The 20,004-nt window shown below is 43.2% G+C and overlaps 2 protein-coding genes across 4 annotated transcripts in view; one reads left to right on the top strand and one right to left on the bottom strand.

The window, feature by feature from the left end:
- LOC121279425 (tubulin delta chain-like) overlaps positions 1–3,201 on the bottom strand; it is an 86,998-nt gene extending 83,797 nt beyond the window's left edge. Inside the window, exon 1 of the mRNA XM_041190667.1 lies at positions 3,136–3,201. The gene's annotated coding sequence lies outside the window, so the exon portion shown is untranslated. The remainder of the gene's footprint in view (positions 1–3,135) is intronic.
- A 159-nt stretch (positions 3,202–3,360) lies between these two features.
- The window catches only part of setd2 (SET domain containing 2, histone lysine methyltransferase), a 109,926-nt gene continuing 93,282 nt past the window's right edge, over positions 3,361–20,004 (top strand). Inside the window, exon 1 of one of the 3 annotated variants that reach the window (XM_041189730.1) lies at positions 3,361–3,986. In XM_041189730.1, the coding sequence (XP_041045664.1) occupies positions 3,952–3,986 (35 nt within the window). In that variant the 5' untranslated portion in view covers positions 3,361–3,951. The remainder of the gene's footprint in view (positions 3,987–20,004) is intronic. The other 2 variants (XM_041189726.1, XM_041189727.1) reach the window with 2 other exon arrangements.

Raw genomic sequence — 20,004 nt, 5'->3', positions numbered from 1 at the left:
GGAGGTTTAGAGAGGATGCGATAAGAATTTTTTCACCCAGAGTATGGTGGGAATCTGGAACTCACTGCCTGAAAAAGTGGTAGAGGCAGAAATCCTCATAACATTTAAGGAGTATTTGGATGTGCACTTGCGATGCCATGGTATACAAGGCTATGGGCCTAGTGCTGGAAAATGGGATTAGAATAGTTAGGCACTTGTTTGACTGATGCAGACTTGATGGGCTGAAGGGCCGTTTTCTGTGCTGTAGACCTCTATGACTCTATCAGTGCAAAAGATAAGGCTGAAGCATTTGCTACAATCTTCAGCCAGAAGTGCCGAGTGGATGATCCATCTCGGCCTCCTCCGGAGGTCCCCAGCATCACAGATGTCTGTCTTCAGCCAATTCAATTCACTCCACGTGATATCAAGAAATTGCTGAAGGCACTTGATGGTACAAAGGTTTTGGCCCCTGACAATATTCCGGCAATAGCGCTGAAGACTTGTGCTCCAGAACTTGCCGCACCCCTAGCCAAGCTGTTCCAGTGCAGCTACAACACTGGCATATACCCGGCTATGTGGAAAATTGCCCAGGTATGTCCTCTACACAAAAAGCAGGACAAATCCAACCCAGCTGACTACCATCCCATCAGTCGACTCTTGATCATCAATAAAATGATGGAAGAGGTCATGAACAGTGGCACTTGCTTAGCAATAAACTGCTCACTGACACTCAGCTTTAGTTCCGTCAGGTTCATTCAGCTTCTGATCTCATTACTGCCTTGGTTCAAACATGGGCAAAAGAGCTGAACTCCCGAGTTGAGATGAGAGTGACTGCCTTTGATATCAAGGCCACATTTGACCGAGTGTGGCATCAAGGAGCTCTAGCAGAACTGATGTCAATGGGAATCATGGAGAAAACTCTCCATTGGTTGGAGTCATACCCAGCACAATGGAAGGTGGTTGTGGTTGTTGCAGGTCAATCATCTCAGTTCCAGGGTATCACTGCAGGAGTTCCTCATGGTACTGTTCTTGGCCCAACCATCTTCAGCTGCTTCATCAATGATCTTCCTTCCATAATAAGGTCAGAAGTGGGGATGAAAACAAAAAATGCTGGAAAAACTCAGCAGGTCTGACAACATCTCTAGAGAGACAGACAGAGATAACGTTTCAAGTCCGTATGATTCTTCTTCCAGCATCCGCAGTATTTTGCCTTTACAGAAGTGGGGATGTTCGCTGATGATTGCACAATATTCAGCACTATCCATGGCTCCTTGGATACTAAAGCAGTCCATGTCCAAATGCAGCAAGACCAGGACAATATCTAGGCTTGGGGTGACAAATGGCAAGTAACATTCCTGCCACACAAGTGCCGAGCAATGACCATCTCTAACAAGACAGAATCTAACCATTGCCCCATGACATTCAATGGCATTACCATTACTGAATACAATCAACATTGTGGGGTTACCATTGACCAGAAACTGAACTGGACAGGGCATATAAATACTGTGGCTACAAGAACAGGTCAGAGGCTAGGAATTCTGCAGTGAGTAACTCATCTCCTGACTCCCCAAAGCCTGTCCCCCATCTACAAGGCACAGGAGTGTGATGGAATACTCCCCACATGCCTGGATGAGTGCAGCTCCCACAACACTCAAGAAACTTGATACTGTCCAGGACAAAGCAGCCCGCTTGATTGGCACCACATCCACAAACATTCACTCCCTGCGCCACCGACGCACAATAGCAGCAGTGTGCAGCATCTACAAAATGCACTGCAGGAACTCACCAAGGCTCCTTCAGCAACACCTTCCAAACCCACGACCACTACCATTAGAAGGACAAGGGCAGCAAACCCATGGGAACTCCACCACCTGGAAGTTCCCCTCCAAGCCATTCACCATCCTAACTTGGAAATATATTGCCGTTCTTTCACTGTCGCTGGGTCAAAATTCTGGAACTCCCTCCCTAACAGCACTGTGGGTGGACCTACTCCATTGGGACTGCAGTGGTTCAAGGAGGCAGCTCACCAACAATAAATGCTGGCCTAGCCAACGAAGCTCATATCCTGTAAAAAATGAATTAAAAAGATATTGGTGTTGGTGAATTGTTTGCAACGTGAATGACCTTTCCATGGAATTAGCCATTTTTTATACCACCATAGGGTGGTTAATCCTATCCGGTGGGAAGGTTTTATTGGGCTCCATAACCCACGTGATGAAGGGGGACTCACTGACACCCAGCAGCCACTATTCAGATTTTCACCGGCTGCAACTTGCCTGAGGTTCAACTTTCTGAATGCTACAATTAACCAAGTATCGCTTCCCCAGATTGGTAAAAAGGTACCAAGGAACGAAAGTATGAAGACGGGTGGATCTATAACCAGAGGATACAGATTTAAGATAACTGGCAAAAGAACTAGCTGGCAAATGAGGAGAATTTAATTCCCACAATGAGTTATGAGCTGGAATGCACCGTGTGAAATGATAGCCTAAGCAAATTCAACAGCAGTTTTCAAAAGGGAATTAGATATACATTTAAAAAGGAAAAACAAATGCAGTACGGTGGGGAAAGAGCAGAAAGGTGGACTAATTGGATAGTTCTTTCAAAGAGCTGGCACAGGCATGAGGAGTCGAATGGCCTCTTCTATACTGTAAAATTCTAGGATTCAAGTATCTGTCTGGGCGTGTCAGAAATCAGTTTAACTTTCTGCTGTCTACAAAAACTCTGAACACGCTAGTGATGCACGTGTTGGCATTCTACACAGTGTTATACTCTACAGTAATTCAATTGGTCACAGTCCGTTGCCAAGGGATCGTATCAGTGAAAAAAAAACTGAAAGTGCCTGGCAGTTTAATAAAATGATTCAGGAAACTATTTCTCGATACCCCAAAGAGTGTGACTCCAAATGAACGATGTTCATATCAGTGTTAAAGTTAATTTAAAAACAGGCTGCAGGAATCCTTCAAATTATCTATAAACAAAATTAACGAACCAAGTTTCCTTTTTGATTCCCACGTTATTGGCAAGTGTTTTTGAATCGCATCTTTTACAGATCTCTTTTAAAAATTATAACTTTGAAGAGGGAAAAAGTCAGAACAGGAGATTCTTCGAGAAAACAAACCCCTACCTAACCGTTGAAAACCAGATACAAACCTGACGATTATCAGCAGTAACTTCCATGAATGAATGATAATAAAATGTCGCTTGTTGTGTCCGTTTCACCAGGAAGCCAGAAGCTTTCAATTGGCCCAGGCGACTGTCAATCGCACAGGAAAGTCCCAGTCACTTTAAAAAAAATCTTCTCGGTTCATTTCCGTTTGTTACGGAGCGACGTACATCGTCCTAGTGTTCTTTCTCGAGCCTAAAAAATACACACATATAGAATGTGTGCTTAAAACAAGAGTGAAACCAGAAAGAAAAAAAATACAAATTAAAAAATGAAAATGGGTTTGAATGTAAAGAATTGCGATCCCTTCTGAGGAAAGATTTTTTTCACGTTATAATTTTTCTGGCAGAGGCAAAACGGGGATTAAAAAAGATCGTGTGCCTGTTGTTTTTATATATATATATATATATATACACGGTACAATAATATATTGAAAGGATGTTTTAGAGAGAAGGGCTTCGTGTGTGGATGCCACAAGGCGACCGGCGGCGGAGCAGCGAGCATGGAATGAAGCTGAAGGGCAACATTTGTATCGGATCGGAGGAGAGAATTGATACAAAAAGGTTCGATTTTGGAACGTCGCGGGCGCCGGGATTCTAATTTCAGAACGTCGAGTTGCTACTCGCTTCGGGAGGAAAAGTCTCAACGTTCCAAACGAAGGTGGAAGAGAAATTTACAAAGGAGGAAATTTACACGCCGGCTGGGAGAATCGTTGGGGATTTTTTTTCTTTCTCGTTGCTTTATTATTATTTTTTCCTTTTTAATGCTGAATGTTTTGAGTAAAATAGCGCCGCTCGGTGAAGATGGGGGACGCTTATGACCCAGAGCACCCGACCGAGTAAGTGATCAAAATATCTATTATTATCACTTAATTGATTTATTTAAATGATACACGGCGGATTTCCAGTGAAACTACATTTAGGAAAGGAAATGTGATTTGGGGAGAGAGGGTGTAAAAACACGAGTTTGGACTGTTTTGGGAAACAGTGCACCAGGGGAAGGGCTGGAGCCCAGGCCCCTGTGATGGTCACTCTCTCCCTCATGTTTGAATTCCCCCCTCCTATTTGCCTCCGGCCATCTCCCAACCTAGTTTGGTTCGAAGGTAAAATAAATGGCGGGTAAACTTTGAAAGGGGGAGGATGAAAAATACACACAGGATAGCTTTGGGGAAGAGAGATACACAAGGCCTGAAATCCACGACGCTCGCGTACATGTAATGGGCGGGCGGTGAAGCTTGCGACACCTCAGGAGTGTGTGGTGGGGGTACTGGGCCCTGAGTGTAGTCTCGGTTAGATTTTAACTGGACAGTGGTATAGAGGTAGGGAGAATGGAGGGTGGGGTGAACAGAGAGGGGTTGGTTGAAGAGGGAGATAAACGGTGGGGGTGGGGGGATGCTTTCTTACTTGGCAAAGTGTTAGTGTTTGGTACAAAACACTCAGCAGTTGGCCCCATCTCATTGCTTTGGACACAATGGGGTCAGAATGAAGGGCAGTAAACATCAGACTGGGCAACATAGCTGGCTAAAACCCTCATACATAGTGGCCATCATTTACCCAAGAAGACAGTTGGATGCCATCTTGAGTCATTTCAAGCTGTTATCACAAACTCACATAGCCATGAGGGAGAACATTTGTGATAAATTTTATAGTAAAGCACGTACAGAGTTTTTTTTAAAAAACCCTTTCACTAATTGACCCCTGTAAATCTGCATGTAGCAGGAAAAAATTTACTTTCTTTTATGAAACAAAAAATATTTAAATGAGGAGAGAGGACTTTCTGTCATTAAAACCCCCCTACACTCTGTGGTAGGAAGTCCTTTATGCACCTTATTTTCTATTCTGGGGTTTGACAAACTCTGCATATTAAAATGAGAAGCCTGCAGAATGTTCTGGAAACACAGATTGGTCTTGGAGAAGATAAAGGTGGGCGAGGACCCTTCATCAAGAAATGAAGAGTTTGGAGAGGGAAGAGCCAGACCAATGATTTGTTATTTTTATTTACAACTTCAGGTACTGTGTGTCCTGATGAAGATTTCTAGCATTTACTGTTTATTTTACTTTCCTATTCTTATCCTTTGTTTATTTTTTTCTCTTGCACAATGGGGCTGAGTTATGGAGTAAGAAATTAAATCAGCCTGACCTGCTCCTGAGTTTTTGACCAAAGAAAAGAACTTGCAATTATATAGTGCCTTTCACCACCACAGGACATCCCAAGACACTTAACAGCCAATTAAGTACTTTTGACGCAGTCATTGTTGGTTAACTTGGCAGCCAAGGTGTGCATGGCCAGGTCCCATGGAAAACAATGAGACAAATAATCAGATAATCTGTTTTTTGATAATGCTGGTTGTGGGATAGATATTGCTGAGGACACTGGGGAGACCTTCCCTGCTCTTTGGATAGTGCTTTGTGTCTTTTACATACGCCGAAAGGGACAAACAGAGCCTTGGTTTAATGCCTCAGCTGAATAATGACACCACTGACTGCGCAGAGCTACACCATTGCTGTTTGAGTGTATGAGCATTGGTAGTATCACAGAGTATCCCAGCCAACTCCAATGCTCACCTTGTCCTCAAACATGCAGCTTCCATCAGGAGTAGCATGATATGGATTATTAGTGGATATGGTGGTGTAGTGCTTATATTAGTGGATTAGTAACCTGGAGTCCATCACATGACTTCACATTGCATTATGACAGTTTGAAAATTTGCATTCAATTTTAACAATTGGGAAATAAAAAAGTGGTACTATTAAAAGTGATCATGAAGTTATTGGATTTTATGAAAATCCAATTCCCCCCTGATGTCCTTTAGAGAAGGAATCCTATCTTCCTGATCTGACCAATATTTGACTCTTAACTGATCAGTCAGTCAGTTGCCTGAACCCGCCACAAACACAGATGGCAGCGGCTGAAGATACATCTACTTTCACCCAGCAGTGCTGTTGTAGATTGATCTGTGTGAAATAGGGTTGCCACTTGGAAGGGTATGTTGAGCTAGAGTGGAGTACCACAGGAACCTTGAACAATGTCAGTGGAGACGTTGATAAAAGGGACAGGCACGCCGAACCTAGAGGGAGTAAAGGTTTGGTGAAACAACGCATTTTGAGGAAGGAAGATTTGCATTTTCATAGCAACTTTCACCATCTCAGAATGTCCCAAAGCATTTCACAGCCAATGAAATGTTCCCACCGTTTAAATGTAGAAAATGTGGCAGCCAATTTGTGCACAGCATGGCCCCACAGACAACAATTAAATAATTGATCACACTATGTCTTGTCATGGTTGAGGGATAAATATTGGCCAGGGCACCAGGAGAACTCCCCCCTGCTCCTCGTTGAACAATACCCGAGGACATTTGAGGTGATTGAAAATCTCTGAGTAATGAAACCATCCAAAATGAATGGCCCCACAAGGTAAAAAGTGTGTAATTAGTCCAAAGAACAATACTATAGTTTGAAATTAAAGGTTTCTTTCGTTAATTAGACTTTGTATACATTACATTAAAACCCATGTGGTGCTGCCTTTTGATTGATGACACCATTCCTTAAAATAGGCAAAGGGGAAGTCATTGAGGTGGTGCGTTTTCATGCCTGAGACCAGAATTTGAATGCAGCCCATGGGGATGGGATGCAGGTTCCCCTCTTGCCTGTGTCTGTCTTTCTTATAACTATGTAGATATAAAGCAATGACTATAATTTTATATTCAGGTGTTTAAGCCAGATAATTACGCCATACTTGTGAATTGTGCATTGAGTTGTTCTTTGTTCCATGGTCTGTTCTGGGTAACCACGGCTGCACGGTGGAGGGTTTTACATTTTCTATTTGTGCAGCAAAGGTCCTTATCTGCCATGGTTTGTGCATATGCAGTTCAACTTTGTGCATGAGGAACATGCCAGGGTAGTTGCTGAGAGGATGTTTCCCTTCACTGGGGACTCTAGAACTAGGGGGCCCAGTTTCAGGATAAAAGGTCTTCCATCGAAATTGGAGATGAGGAGGAATTTCTTCACTTGGAGGGTTATGAACCTTTGGAATCCTCTGCCCCAGACAGCTGTGGCAGCTAAGTCATTAAATTTATTCACAGCTACGATAGACAGATTTTTGAACAATAGGGGAGTTATGGGAAACAGGCAGGTAAGTGGAATTGAGGCCAAGTTCAGGTCAGCCATGATATTGAGTGATGGAGCGGGAGGTTCCATGTGATCTCCTCCTGCTTCTATTTCTTGTGTGCTTATGAAGCCAGGGATTTTCTGTGTCAGGGTCTTTCACAGGGTGTTTGTGACTTCTCGTAACAAACCATTCCATTTGGCTTTCCAGTTGAAGTTGCATTGTTGAAGATTAAACGGATGGGTCCAAAGGGCTGATGGAGCTGCAAGTGTTGAAGGATGTTGCTGAGGTTCTGATGAATGGGGAATCACTTGTCATCTTCAGTTTGCTGGACTTCCCGGATGGTTGCAACATCGCAGTTAATGAATGGAGCAATGTGCGACAATATGGGCAGTTAGGGTCGATTTATCCAACGGTACACATTGCCGTGTTCAATTGGACGTCAACAAGTCGAGTGTGATTTCTTGTGGTCCATACTGGTGCAACAGTATTCGGTCTGGGAGTACACAAGGGCATCACTGATGTCTGAAGCACTGATGCTGATGTTTCGCAGCATGGGCTTGCAGTTTCACTCCAGAATAGGTCTGAGTGGGGTCATGTTGCACAGAATTGCTGCAGAGGGTCACTTTTGGCGTGCATTCACTGTTCATGTTACCGAGATGGAATGCAGTGATTGTTGTTTTGTAGGGGTTCGATTTGAGCTTCCATTTCTAGAATTAATTACTCATGGGGTTTAGCTTCCTGTTTGAGGTTGACCCGACTATATGGATCCGACATCGGATGAGTTTCGACTTTCCTAATTCAGTAAAAGAAGCTTGATTTTGAATTGGAGTTTTACTTACCTGATGCACACTTGACTTTCAGATTGGGCTGAGTTTCATTCTCTTGGGTAAATTACATCTTTGCCTTTCATTTGTGGTTTTATTTTTATGTAATCAGCAGCTCCAGTGCGAATGTACAAATTAGGAGCAGGAGTAGGCCACTTGGCCCCTCAAGCCTGCACCGCCATTTAATAAGATCATGGCTAATCTGGTTGTAACCTCAACCCCACAATCCTGCCTACCCCTGATGACCCTTCACTCCCTTGCTTATCAAGAATCTACTGACCTCTGCCTTAAAAATATTCAAAGACTCTGCTTACACTGCGTTTTGAGGAAGAGAGTTTCAAAGACTGACTACCCGCTGAGAGAATTTCTCCTCATCTCTGTCTTAAATGGGTGACCCCTTATTTTTAAACAGTGACCCCTAGTTCAGGATTCTCCCACAAGAGGAAACATTCTTTCCAGAACCACCCTGTCAAGACTGCTTAAGGTCTTATGTGTTTCAATCATGTCGCCTCTTACTCTTCTAAACTCCAGCAGATACAAGCCTAGTTTGTCCAACCTTTTCTCATAAGACAACCCTCCCAGTCCAGGTATTAGCCTGGTAAACCTTCTCTGAACTGCTTCCAATGCATTTACATCCTTCCTTAAATAAGGAGACTAATACTGTGCACACTACTCCAGATGTGGCCTCACCAGTGTCCTGTACGATCGAAGCATGACCTTCCTAATTTTCTATTCAACTCCCCTCACAATAAACAATAGCATTCCATTAGCTTTCCTGATTACTTGCTGTACCTGCATATTAACCTTTTGTGATTTATGCAAAATGCCCTTGGATCCAATATATTAATACTCCCCACTCCTGAAGACACCTTTACTTGTTGTTCTTTGGCAACAACAGTGCTCCAGTGCCACACCAATGTGCCCATTCTTCGTTTGGAAGCTTGGACACCTAGATAGGCATTTCCACTGCAAGAGCCATCACAGACACATTCAATCTGGTTCTCATCCTGACAACCACACAAACCTGTTTTGAGTAAAGATTCACTAGATCATGATCGAGAATGAGCGCCCTGGTTTGTTTATCCTCCTCACTTGGGCTAATAAAGCTAACTGAACTTAGATAAAGGCAAAATACTGCGGATATTGGAAATCTGAAACAAAAAATGCTGGAAAAGCTCAGCAGGTCTGACAGCATCTGTAGAGAGAAAGACAGAATTAACTCTGTCTTTCTCTACACAGATGCTGTCAGGCCTGAGTTTTTCCAGCATTTTTTGTTTTTGTTTCTAACTGAACTTAGCATCCCCACTCCATAGCCTCCAGCCACCATCATTAGTTCAGCAGAGATTGAGAACTGAACCTACAGTCTACTCGATCCAATGGCTCTTGCTATTTCAGATAGTGGCTTTCCTCACTGGTCCATTGTGGGAGCTGACATTTAGATTTAGCCACTTGCAGTGACCAGTTGGTGTAGGTGGTGTCTGTTGGTTGGAATAAGGCAGATGTTGGAGATGTAAGTGTAAAGAGTTGGTTTTTCTGGGCTTGATAGTCACAATGGGGCTCGGGAGTCACAGTGATGCTTTATACAACAGGAACAGGCCATTCAACCCCACAAGCTTGTGCTGCCATTCTATCACATCATGGCTGATAGGTAGCTTAACCTCATTTGAGAAGGTACACCACTATCTGCTTAAGGCAACTATGGGTAAGAAATAGATGCCAAGCTTGTCAATGTCATATCCCAAGTAACAAATTGTTACCTTTTTAATTCATTTAACCACTAGTGACAGACCTGTAATCACCAAGTACAGTCCACTGTCTTTTAACTCAAAATGCTCTCACCCAGTTACAGGAATAGACTATTCATTAACTCGGGTTTCCTCTGTCTTTTATTTAAAGCATGACTGACCTCTACTTCAACGCCATTTACCCATCTTTGGCCCGTATCCCTTTTACCCTTAATCAATAAAATTCTATTAATCTCAGTCTTAAACATTTCAGTTGGCCCAGCATCTGCAGCTTTTTGGGGGAGAGTGTTTCAATGTATGAAGAAGTGCTTCCTGATTTCACCCCTGAACAGCCTAGCTCTACTTCTAAAATTGTACCTTCTCGTACTGGACTCCCCCACCAAAGGAAATGGTTTTCTGCTTTCTATCTTTTAAACCCCTTTATCATTTTGAGTACATTAATTCAAATATCCCTCAATCCTCCAAATTCAAGATATGGTTCAACGCTGATGGTGGCAGGAGTCAAAAGCCCATGACTTTAGTTTAAATATGAAATTCACCCAAACTTTATGTTAAATTATATGCTTGATATTAAATGTTTCAGGTTTGCCTCAGTTTGTAGCCCGCTTCACTTCTGAGACCGATTGTTGTAGGTTCAAGCCCCTCTTGAGAACTGGGGCACATAATCTAGGCTAACATTTCAGTGCAGTACTGAGGGAGTGTTGCAGTGTCATGGGTACCATTTTTTTTGGATAAGATGTTAAACTGAGGTGCTGCCTCTACATTGTGGTGGCTGTTAAAAGACCGACCCCTTGTGTCATTGTAAGTGACATAGTGGTTATGTTACTGGTTTAATAATCTAGAGAGCGTATTCAAATCCCACGGCGGAAGTTTCAGAATTTGAATTCCGTTTTAAACATTTAGAAATGGTACCAGCTGAAGTGACCAATGAGCTATCGAATTGTTGAATTCTGGTTCACTAATGTGTTTTATTGAAGCAAGCCTGCTTTTCTTAAGCGATATGGTCTATGTGTGATTCCAGTCTCACACTAGCTTGGTTGACTCTTAAATGTCCTCTGAAATGGCCCGAAAAGCCATTCAGTTGTAACCAATCTGAGCAAGCCGGGATGAGCAATACATGCTAGCTTTGCTAGTGACACCCGCAGCACGAGAATGAATTTCAAAATAACTATTGTTAGAAGGCCAAGGAGTTCCCCTGCTAATAGCTTAAGAGGCCATTCATGGTGGCTGCTTTTCCTGCATAATAGCAGTCAGTGCATCTCACATAAATGAATTACTTTATTGGAAGTTTCAAGGGAGTGAAAAGCCACTGGATAAATACAAGTTTTCTCTTCTATTCCCCATGGGAATTACTAAGCCTCCCTGTGGGGAAAGGGATGAAGTAAATAGTCATAATGTTTGCAGTTGTGTTTTGATATTTAACATTTGTGCCTGTTCCAATTGCTCTGAGGGATATAGGAGCATGGTGGTCATGTACAAGACTAGTATCTGGACTAGTATTCCAGAGGCCTGGACTGATGCTCTAGCGACATGAATTCAAATTCTACCATAGCTGGGGAATTTAACTTCAATTAATTAATTAATAAATCAGGAATAATGCTAGTCTCATTAATGATCGTGAAACTAGCAGATTTTCAGGAGCAGTACCAGGCACACCTGAAAGCAGGATGCCAATTTGGTAAAGCTGCAAAACAGGACTAAACGGTGGAAGCCGCGTGCTAGATATAGAGCAAAGCAATCCCAGCATGTCCAGATGTGAATGGTGGTGGGAAATGAAACCACTAACTGGAGGAGGATGTTCACAACCATCCCCATTCTTAATGAGGGGGAGCCCAGCACATCAATGCAAAAGACACTTGCATTCATGTTTATCCAGAAGTGCCGAGTGGATGATCCATCTCAGCCTCCTCCTGAGGTCCCCAGCAACACAGATGCCAGTCTTCAGCCAGTTTGATTCACTCCCCATGATATCAAGAAATGGCTGAAGGCATTGGATAGTGCAAAGACTGTGACCCCTGATAGCATCCCGGCTAGAGTGCTGAATTTTTGTGCTCCAGAACTAACGGTGCGTTTAGCCAAGCTGTTCCAGTACAGTGACGTCACTGACATCTACCGGGCAATGTGGAAGATTGCCCAGGTACGTTCTGCCAATAAAAAGCAGGACAGTTATCACCCCATCAGTCAACTCTCAATCATCATCGAAGTGTTGAGTGGTGTCACTGACAATGGCATTTACTTAACAAGTAAAGGGGGGGGTGGTGGTTGGGGGAACTGATCGGAGTCATACCTAGCACAAAGGAAGATAGTTGTGGTTGGTGGACGCCAATCATCTGAGTGGCAGGACGCTGCTGCAGGAGCTCCTCATGGCAGCCCCAACCACCTTCAGCTATTTCACTAATGACCTTCCATCCTTCATAAAATCAAAAATGAGGATTGTCACTGACTGCACAGTGTTCAGTACCATTCGCAACTTCTCGGATACTGAAGCAGGCCATACTTGCATGTAACAAGATCTAGACAGCATATTCAGGCTTTGTCTGATTAGTGGTAAGTAACACTGGTGCCAGGCAATGCCATCTCCATCAGAGAGAAGCTAGCCATCTTTGCTTGATATTAAGGGCAGGGGTGAGGTCACCACTGACCAGAAATTGAACTGTAGCTAATGGGAATTTTCCAGTAGCAACTCAACTCCTGACACACACACACACACACACACACACACACACACACACACACACACACACACACACACACACACACACACACACACCCCCCCCCCCCCACCCCCGCAAGCCTGTCCATCATCTACAAGGCACAAGTCAGGAATGTGATGGAACACTCATCGCTTGCCTGGACGAATGTGATCCAACAACACTGAAGAAGCTCGACACCATCCAGGACAAAGCAGCCTGTTGATTGGCACCACATCCACCAGCTTAAACATTCAGTCCCTCCACCACCAACGCACAGTAGCAGCATGTACCATCTACAACATACGCCGCAGGAACTCACCAAACCTCCGCCAACATCACTTTCCAAGCCAGTGGTCTCTACCATATAGAAGGACAAGGGCAGCAGACGCTCGGGGACACCACCACCTGCAAGTTCACTTCCAAGCCTCACACCATCCTGACTTGGAACTGGATCGCTGTTCCTTCACTGTTGTCGGGTCAAAATCCTGGAACTCCCACCCCCTCCTAACAGCACTGTGGGTGTACCTACACCACAGGGACTTCACTGCAAGAAGGTGACGCACCACCAATAAATGCTGGGCTTTACCAGTGACGCTCACATCTAAAGAGCAAGTAAAAAATAAATGGTTGGGCTTGGGTCTCTTCAGAGGCTTTGTGGATAAGGATCCTGGTATGGTAAAAAGAAAGGACTTGTATTTATATCGCAGCTTTTACAAATCTGTTGACGTGATGTCGGATGGGAAATAAATATTAGCCAGATCATTTAAGAACAGTTCCCCTTTTCTCATGCCTCAGTTTGATGGCTCAACCGAAAGACAGCACCTTCAGTAGTGTGGTTCTCCAGCAGTACTGCACTGAAGTGTAAATCTAGGTTTTGTGCTCAAGTCTCTGGAGTGAGGCTTGAAAATACAGCCTTCTGATTCCGGAGTGAGAGTGCTACTACTAAGTCGAGGCTAACCCATAAAAAATTACTGGCTTAAATGGGGACAACTGCATAGGGCCGGGTGGTGTTGAGAGGTGGGGGATGTTGAAGAAGTGGATTGAGTCCAGATTAACAGCTAGTTAAACAACATGCCCGTACTGGAGGCTACCAGTGAGCAACATCACAGAAGCTCCACTAACATTGTTATAAAATCCATTACAGGATCAGTCCCTTTGGAGGTCATCCCCCTAGCACTGTCAATCCTGGCTGTATTTTCAATGTCCCATCTGCCCCCGTCTCCTCTATCCAAATTATTTCAAACATTTTATCAACTTTTGAATAAGTAAATTTTTTTCTGAAACTTTTTGAAATGTCTTATCACTAAGTTTGGAGCTTGTGGGCTTATATTGTTTTATTTATTTAATATTCAAAATTGTGCGTCTGGTCAGAGTAGATAGAGAAGAACTGTTCCCATTCGTGAAAGGATTGAGAATGAGAGGGCACAGATTTAAAGTAATCAACGAAAGAAATAAAAGTGATGTGAGAAAAACCTTTCTCACGCAGCGAGTGGTTAGGGTCTAGAAAGTAATGCCTAGAGAGTGTGTTGGAGACGGGTTCAATCAAGGAATTCAAAAGGGAACTAGGTGATTATTTGAAAAGGAACAATTTGCAGGGTTACGGGCCAAAGGTAGGAGAATGGCACTAGGTGAAATGCTCATTCTAAGAGCTGGTGCAGACATGATGGGCCGAGTGGCCACCTTCTGCACAAACTGTTCTGTGATATGTTATGTAGCTCACTAATGTTCCACCCAGTAATGAACTGTAGGGTTTAATTGATCTTCAGAAATCATTCTTTTTACATCTGGTGTCTTTGTTCTTTTGTGAATCCTCTCTAATGCCCAATCTCCCAATATAGAACCATAGAAAAGTTACAGCACAGAAAGAGGCCATTCAGCCCATTGTGTCTGTGCCAGCTGAGAAAGAAAAGGTAAAAAAATCTAGCTGCCCGTTTTAATCCCACCTTCCAGCACCTGGTCCGTAGCCTTGCAGGTTACAGCATTTTAGGTGCAGATCCAGTTACCTTTTAAATGAGTTGAGTTTCTGCCTCTACCACCAAACTAGGCAGCAAATTCCAGACACCCACCACCCCCTGGATGAAATAGTCTTTCCTCATGCCCTCTCTAACGCTTTTATCGATCACTTTTAATCTGTGCCCCCTTGTAATTGACCTCTCTTGTAGGGGAAACAGGGCATCCCTATCTATTCAATTCTAGGCCCCTCATAATGATGTACACCTCAATCAGGTCACCTCTCAGCCCCCTCAGTTCCTAGGAAAACAACCCCAGCTTATCCAGTCTTTCCTCATAGCTGCAATTTTCAAGCCCTGCCAACATTCTTGTAAATCTCCTCTGCACTCTCTCCAGAGCAATTATGTCCTTCCTGTAATGTGGCGACCAGAACTGTATGCAAAATTCCAGCTGTGGCCAAACCAGTGTTTTATACAATTCCAGCATTCGATCCCCGTTTTTGTATTCTATACTTCATCCATTAAAGGAAAACATTCCATATACGTTCTTTTCCATCTTATCCATTTGTCCAGTCACCTTCAGGGACCTGTGGGCATGCACGCCAAGGTCCTTCACTTCCTGTACCCTTCCCAATATCCTCCCATTTAATGTGTATTCCCTAGCTTTGTTTGCCCTCCTGAAATGTATTACCTCACACTTCTCTGAATTGAATTCCATCTGTCACTTTTCTGCCCACTCAACCAAACCATTGATATCGTTCTGAAGACAACAGCTATCCATATGAGGGCAACATTTTGTCGTGGTGAACTAGATAAGTTTACAGCACAAAAGGAGACCAGTCGGCTTATCTAGCTTTTTGCTAGAGCAATGCCAAAACTAATCTTGCATCTCTACCTTCCCTCTCTTTGCCAGAGCACCCTATCTTCCTCTCTTTTATGCTGCGTGGAATGTACGTAAATATGACAAATGACTTGAAAAATGCATATTGTGGGGCAAAGTTAATATGTTTACCATTTTTACAAGATGAGACACGGTGGATAGAATCAGCCACTTTCCAGTAGTTGAGGAGTTTAAATGTGAGGAGGTCATAAATACAAGAGTAAATGCAAGACTTTTGGAATCAGTGACAGAAGGTTTTTTTTACACTGAGTTGTGAGGCCGTGGAGTTCACTTTAAGGGTTTTGTGTTTGCAGTGGAAACTACATAAACACTCAACCTTGGATCCAGTAGATGGATGAAGAGATTTGGGAAGAGAGGGGGTGGGAAATTACATTGCTCATGTGGATGAATGGTTGAGCTGGATTATTTGTTTTCCATGCTGGAATTTTTTTTTTAAGTTGATAACTGTGTAAGGAACATCATTTTGGGCAGTGGATAATGAACAACTTAACTCCATTCCCATCGCTGATGGAGGGTCCCAAGGGTATCTGGGCGTGACTCTTTTACAATAAATATATACCTGGGGTTAGAGAATACACCAATGCTGAAAAGGGGAATCAAGTGTCAGCCACCTAATGGGCAATCTCTCCAATTTTGCACTCTGAGGCCTCTACTGACCTCATTGGCAAGGTACTCGCTAAGGAGAGAAAAATTGCATTGGAAGTAGTTCAGAGAAGGTTCATGAGGTTCATTCGTTGGATGAGGGGTTTGCCTTGTGAGGAAAGGTTGAGCAGGTTGTGCCTATACTCAATGGAGCTTAGAAGAATGAGAGGTGATCTTATTAAAACATAATGGTTCTGAGGGGACTTGACAGGGTGGATGCTGAGAGGATGTTTCCCCTTGTGGGCAAGTCTAGAACTAAGGGACACTTTAAAAATAAGGGGCTCCCATTTATGATGGAAATGAGGAGGAATTTCTTCTCTTGGAGGATTGTTAGTCTTGGAATTCTCTTCCCAGCAAGCCTTGGAATTCTTGAATAAATTCAAGGCTGAGGGGCAGGCAAGAAAGTGTAGTTAAGGGCACAAACAGATCAACCATGAGCTTCTTGATGGCGGAGCTGGTTCTATGGTTCAAATGACCTACGCCTGTTTGTTAAGAACTTATGATCTTATGACTTGGAAAGAAAAGTGCTCTCCACTCCTGTTGCCTGCCTCATCCCTGGAAAATGCTGCATTTCAGGAGCTTGGAGGTGAATGCCAGTGCCCAGGATGTTACTAATTGGTCATGAGGAAATTGCGGCAATTGCAATTCTAGACATCCTGTATCGGGAGGCCTCCACATCCAGTGAGGCAAAGAAGATGTGTTTTGACTTGAAGTCTGCTTACTGCTCATTCCTTCCTGTGCACAGTTCTTAATCTTAACTTCTAAGTAGCTTAGTTTTAAGTTTAAATCAGAAAACACATTTTTATACAAGATTAATGGACATTTAGAAAACTCTTTCCCCAAGGAGGGTTTGAATTTTCAAGATTGGGATGGATAGGTTTTTGCTGGCAAGGATATTAATGATATGGAGCAAAGAAGGGGAAATGGAGGTGAGGAGCAGATCAGCCTTAATCTGAGTGAAGGGATGGAAATGGCTTGTGAAACATACCAGCCTCCATCTGTTCCTGTGCACAATTCCATGGATGATGGAAGCCCCGGGTAAGAGCCCCTTCTTTCATGGACACAGTGCCACTAAAGTGTAACTGCCATCTGGGGACTTTGTAGCTGTGCCCTGATGTCCACACAGTCATACTTAGCAGGCTTTGTACCATATCTCAGTGCGTCTCGTCCTTGTGATGATTCAGGGAATCCCCCCCCCCCAAGACACTACTGGCGTCCATTGCTGAAGCAGGATCACCAAAGGATTATTCATTAAATGGTGTTCCTGCTGCAAGCTTACAGGCTCTTAAAACCCCAACCTAATGTATAGCTCTTTTAGCTCGGAGGAAGAGTCATGCAGACTCAAAATGTTAACTCTGTCTTTCTCTCCATAGATGCTGTTAGACCTGCTGTGTTTTTCCAGCATTTCTGTTTTTGTTTCAGATTTCCAGCATCCACAGTATTTTGTCTTTATCTAATATATAGAAATATGGTTTAACTGCATGGCCTATTTCCATGTTGTAATTGCTATGTAACTAGCAGAGACCCACAAAATTTGCACACATTATTATCTTTATTGCAATAGCACTTCTTTATGAACATACGAACAAGGAGCAAGAGGAGGCCATTCAGCCCCTCGAGCCTGCATCACCATTTAATAAGATCCTGGCTAACCTGATAGTAACCTGAAATCTGCATCCCACCTACCCCCGATAACCTATCACCCTCTTGCTTACCAAGAATCTATCCACCTCTGCCTTAAAAATATTCAAAGACTTTACTTCCACTACCTTTTCAGGAAGAGAGTTCCAAAGACTCATGACCCTCTGAGTGAAAAAATTTCACCTCATCAACAGTGACCCCTTGTTCTAAATTCTTCCACAAGAGGAAACATCCTCACCCTGTCAAGACCCCTCAGGACCTTATATATTTCAGTCAAGTTGCCTCTTAGTCTTCTAAAGTCCAGTGGATACAAGCCTAGTCTGTCCAACTTTTCTTCATAAGACAACCCACCCATTACAGGTATTAGTCTGGTAAACCTCTGAACTGCTTCCAATGCATTTATAAGTACAGGACTAATAGTCACTAATAAAATTAAAATTTCTCATTCTGGGGAAAAAAGCTGCATAAAGCTTTCCAGGAACATAGAAATTTTGTTAAGGGTCTGGCCTTTGACTTGTTTATGGGCATAGAAATGCCTGTAAACAAGCCATAAGCCTTATTGGAAATGTTTTCTCCTGAGTTGAAAAGGCAGTTTACATCTGATGGGCTCAATATTATTCAAGGAATAAACAGACTATTTCCTCGAAATCTGTCTCTTTTAATTTTGGCATCTATTATCAAGGCAACCAGCTTCCAATTTTGTTCCATGGCAAAGTTCTTGTTTAGGATTCAGGTTTCATAGCAACATTATAACTGCTGCTTCCTTGAGCCTAAGTTGTGCCCACTGCTAGACTGTGTCAAACTCTGGAGGGTATAGACTGTTATCATCGTCTTTGTCAATAGAATGAACACTTCTTTTAATTCACCTGTCAGCGTTTCTAAAAATTTTTCATTCAAATCTAGTGAATCTTCGTTTTTAGCAGAAGGAATAGCTTTTGAATAATAAATTTATATCAAATAATTGCCACACCTAACCAATTCCATCATTTCATCCACCTCTCTCTTGCCATTCCCATTCCTTCTATCAATCTCATCCCATCCATCATGGAAGTAATGTCTCCTGCCAGGGCAACCATATTGTTGGGCTCCCCCTACCTTCTGCAGTTTTTTTTTTGGCTCTCTTTCTCTCCCCCAGCCTCCCCCCAACAACTGCTGACAGTTGCACTTGTGTCACATGTTCTAGCCTTGGTGTGCGCCAGGCACCACCCATCAACAGATGCACCGCTTAAAACTGACCGATCAGAACAGCCTTTGGCTTGGTGTCTTTCCATTATTCTTTTTATCCATATTGTTCAACCGCCCTCACCCTATTTCCCTGAAGCACCTTGGGACGTTGAAAGGCCTGTATAACTGCTAGTTGTCATTGTCTTCCTTTTTCATGTCAGTTGGTAACAGAGCCTCCAGTCAGCAATACTCTGGAATCTCTTCTCAAAGCTTGCTACCTCCATCTTACCTGCTTCGCTCATGCTCTCTCCATCTTCAAAAGCTTTCTTAAGCCTGCCTCAACTACCCCCCTCCTCACTGCTGTGCATGGTTTTGCTTCTGATGCCTCAGAATTGAAAGATACTATATACTGTGACAGCAACCACCTTTGCCAAATGTGCTTCCAAGCAAAGCTTGAAGTTTAAATGTTCTTTGTCTTACTTACACTAAGGGTACAGTAGTGTGGGCGCCATGCTAGCTTACTGATAATCCAGAGAACCTGCCATGGGCATGAAGCTGTCAATTGTTGTAAAAGCTCGGCCAGTTCACTGAGGGAAGAAAACCTGCTGGACTTACTTAGCCTGTCCTACATGTGACTTCAGTCCCACACCAACATGGTTGACTCTTAACTGCCAACTGAAGTAGCCTAGCAAGCCAATCATTTGCATCAAACTGCCACCAGTAGTTCCAGAAGGTGACCGAGCACAACCTCCTGAGGGCAATTAGGGATGGATAATAAAAAATGCGGGCCCTGTCAATGAAGCCCACTTCACAGCGATGATTTATTTTTTAAGAAAGGGTTCCCAGAAGGGCAGAACCTAGGATTCCCAGGGGAGGATGAAAAAAGCTCCCTCTAGCTCACATTAAACTTTTGAAGGAAGAAGGAACATGTGCCTTTCAGTACATCCCTGTTAATGGATTACTTTTCAAGTGCAGTCTCTACTTTGTGCACAGTTGTTGCAGCTAATTCGTGAGTTAAATACGTTTCTCTTGGGCTTAGGGCTCAGTTATTGAAATTGCTAGAATGGCAACAGGAGATCAGGGTAAAGAAGCTTCAGTTAGAAAATGCTGCATCAGCCCTTCAATGCAGGTATATTTTTTTTTATTTGAACTTGGGATGCGGCCACACTTAATAGTCCATTCCTCATTGG

This window comes from Carcharodon carcharias, chromosome 6, assembly GCF_017639515.1.
Source record: "Carcharodon carcharias isolate sCarCar2 chromosome 6, sCarCar2.pri, whole genome shotgun sequence".
Taxonomy (NCBI): domain Eukaryota; kingdom Metazoa; phylum Chordata; class Chondrichthyes; order Lamniformes; family Lamnidae; genus Carcharodon; species Carcharodon carcharias.
This window is presented reverse-complemented; position numbering and strand designations above follow the sequence as displayed.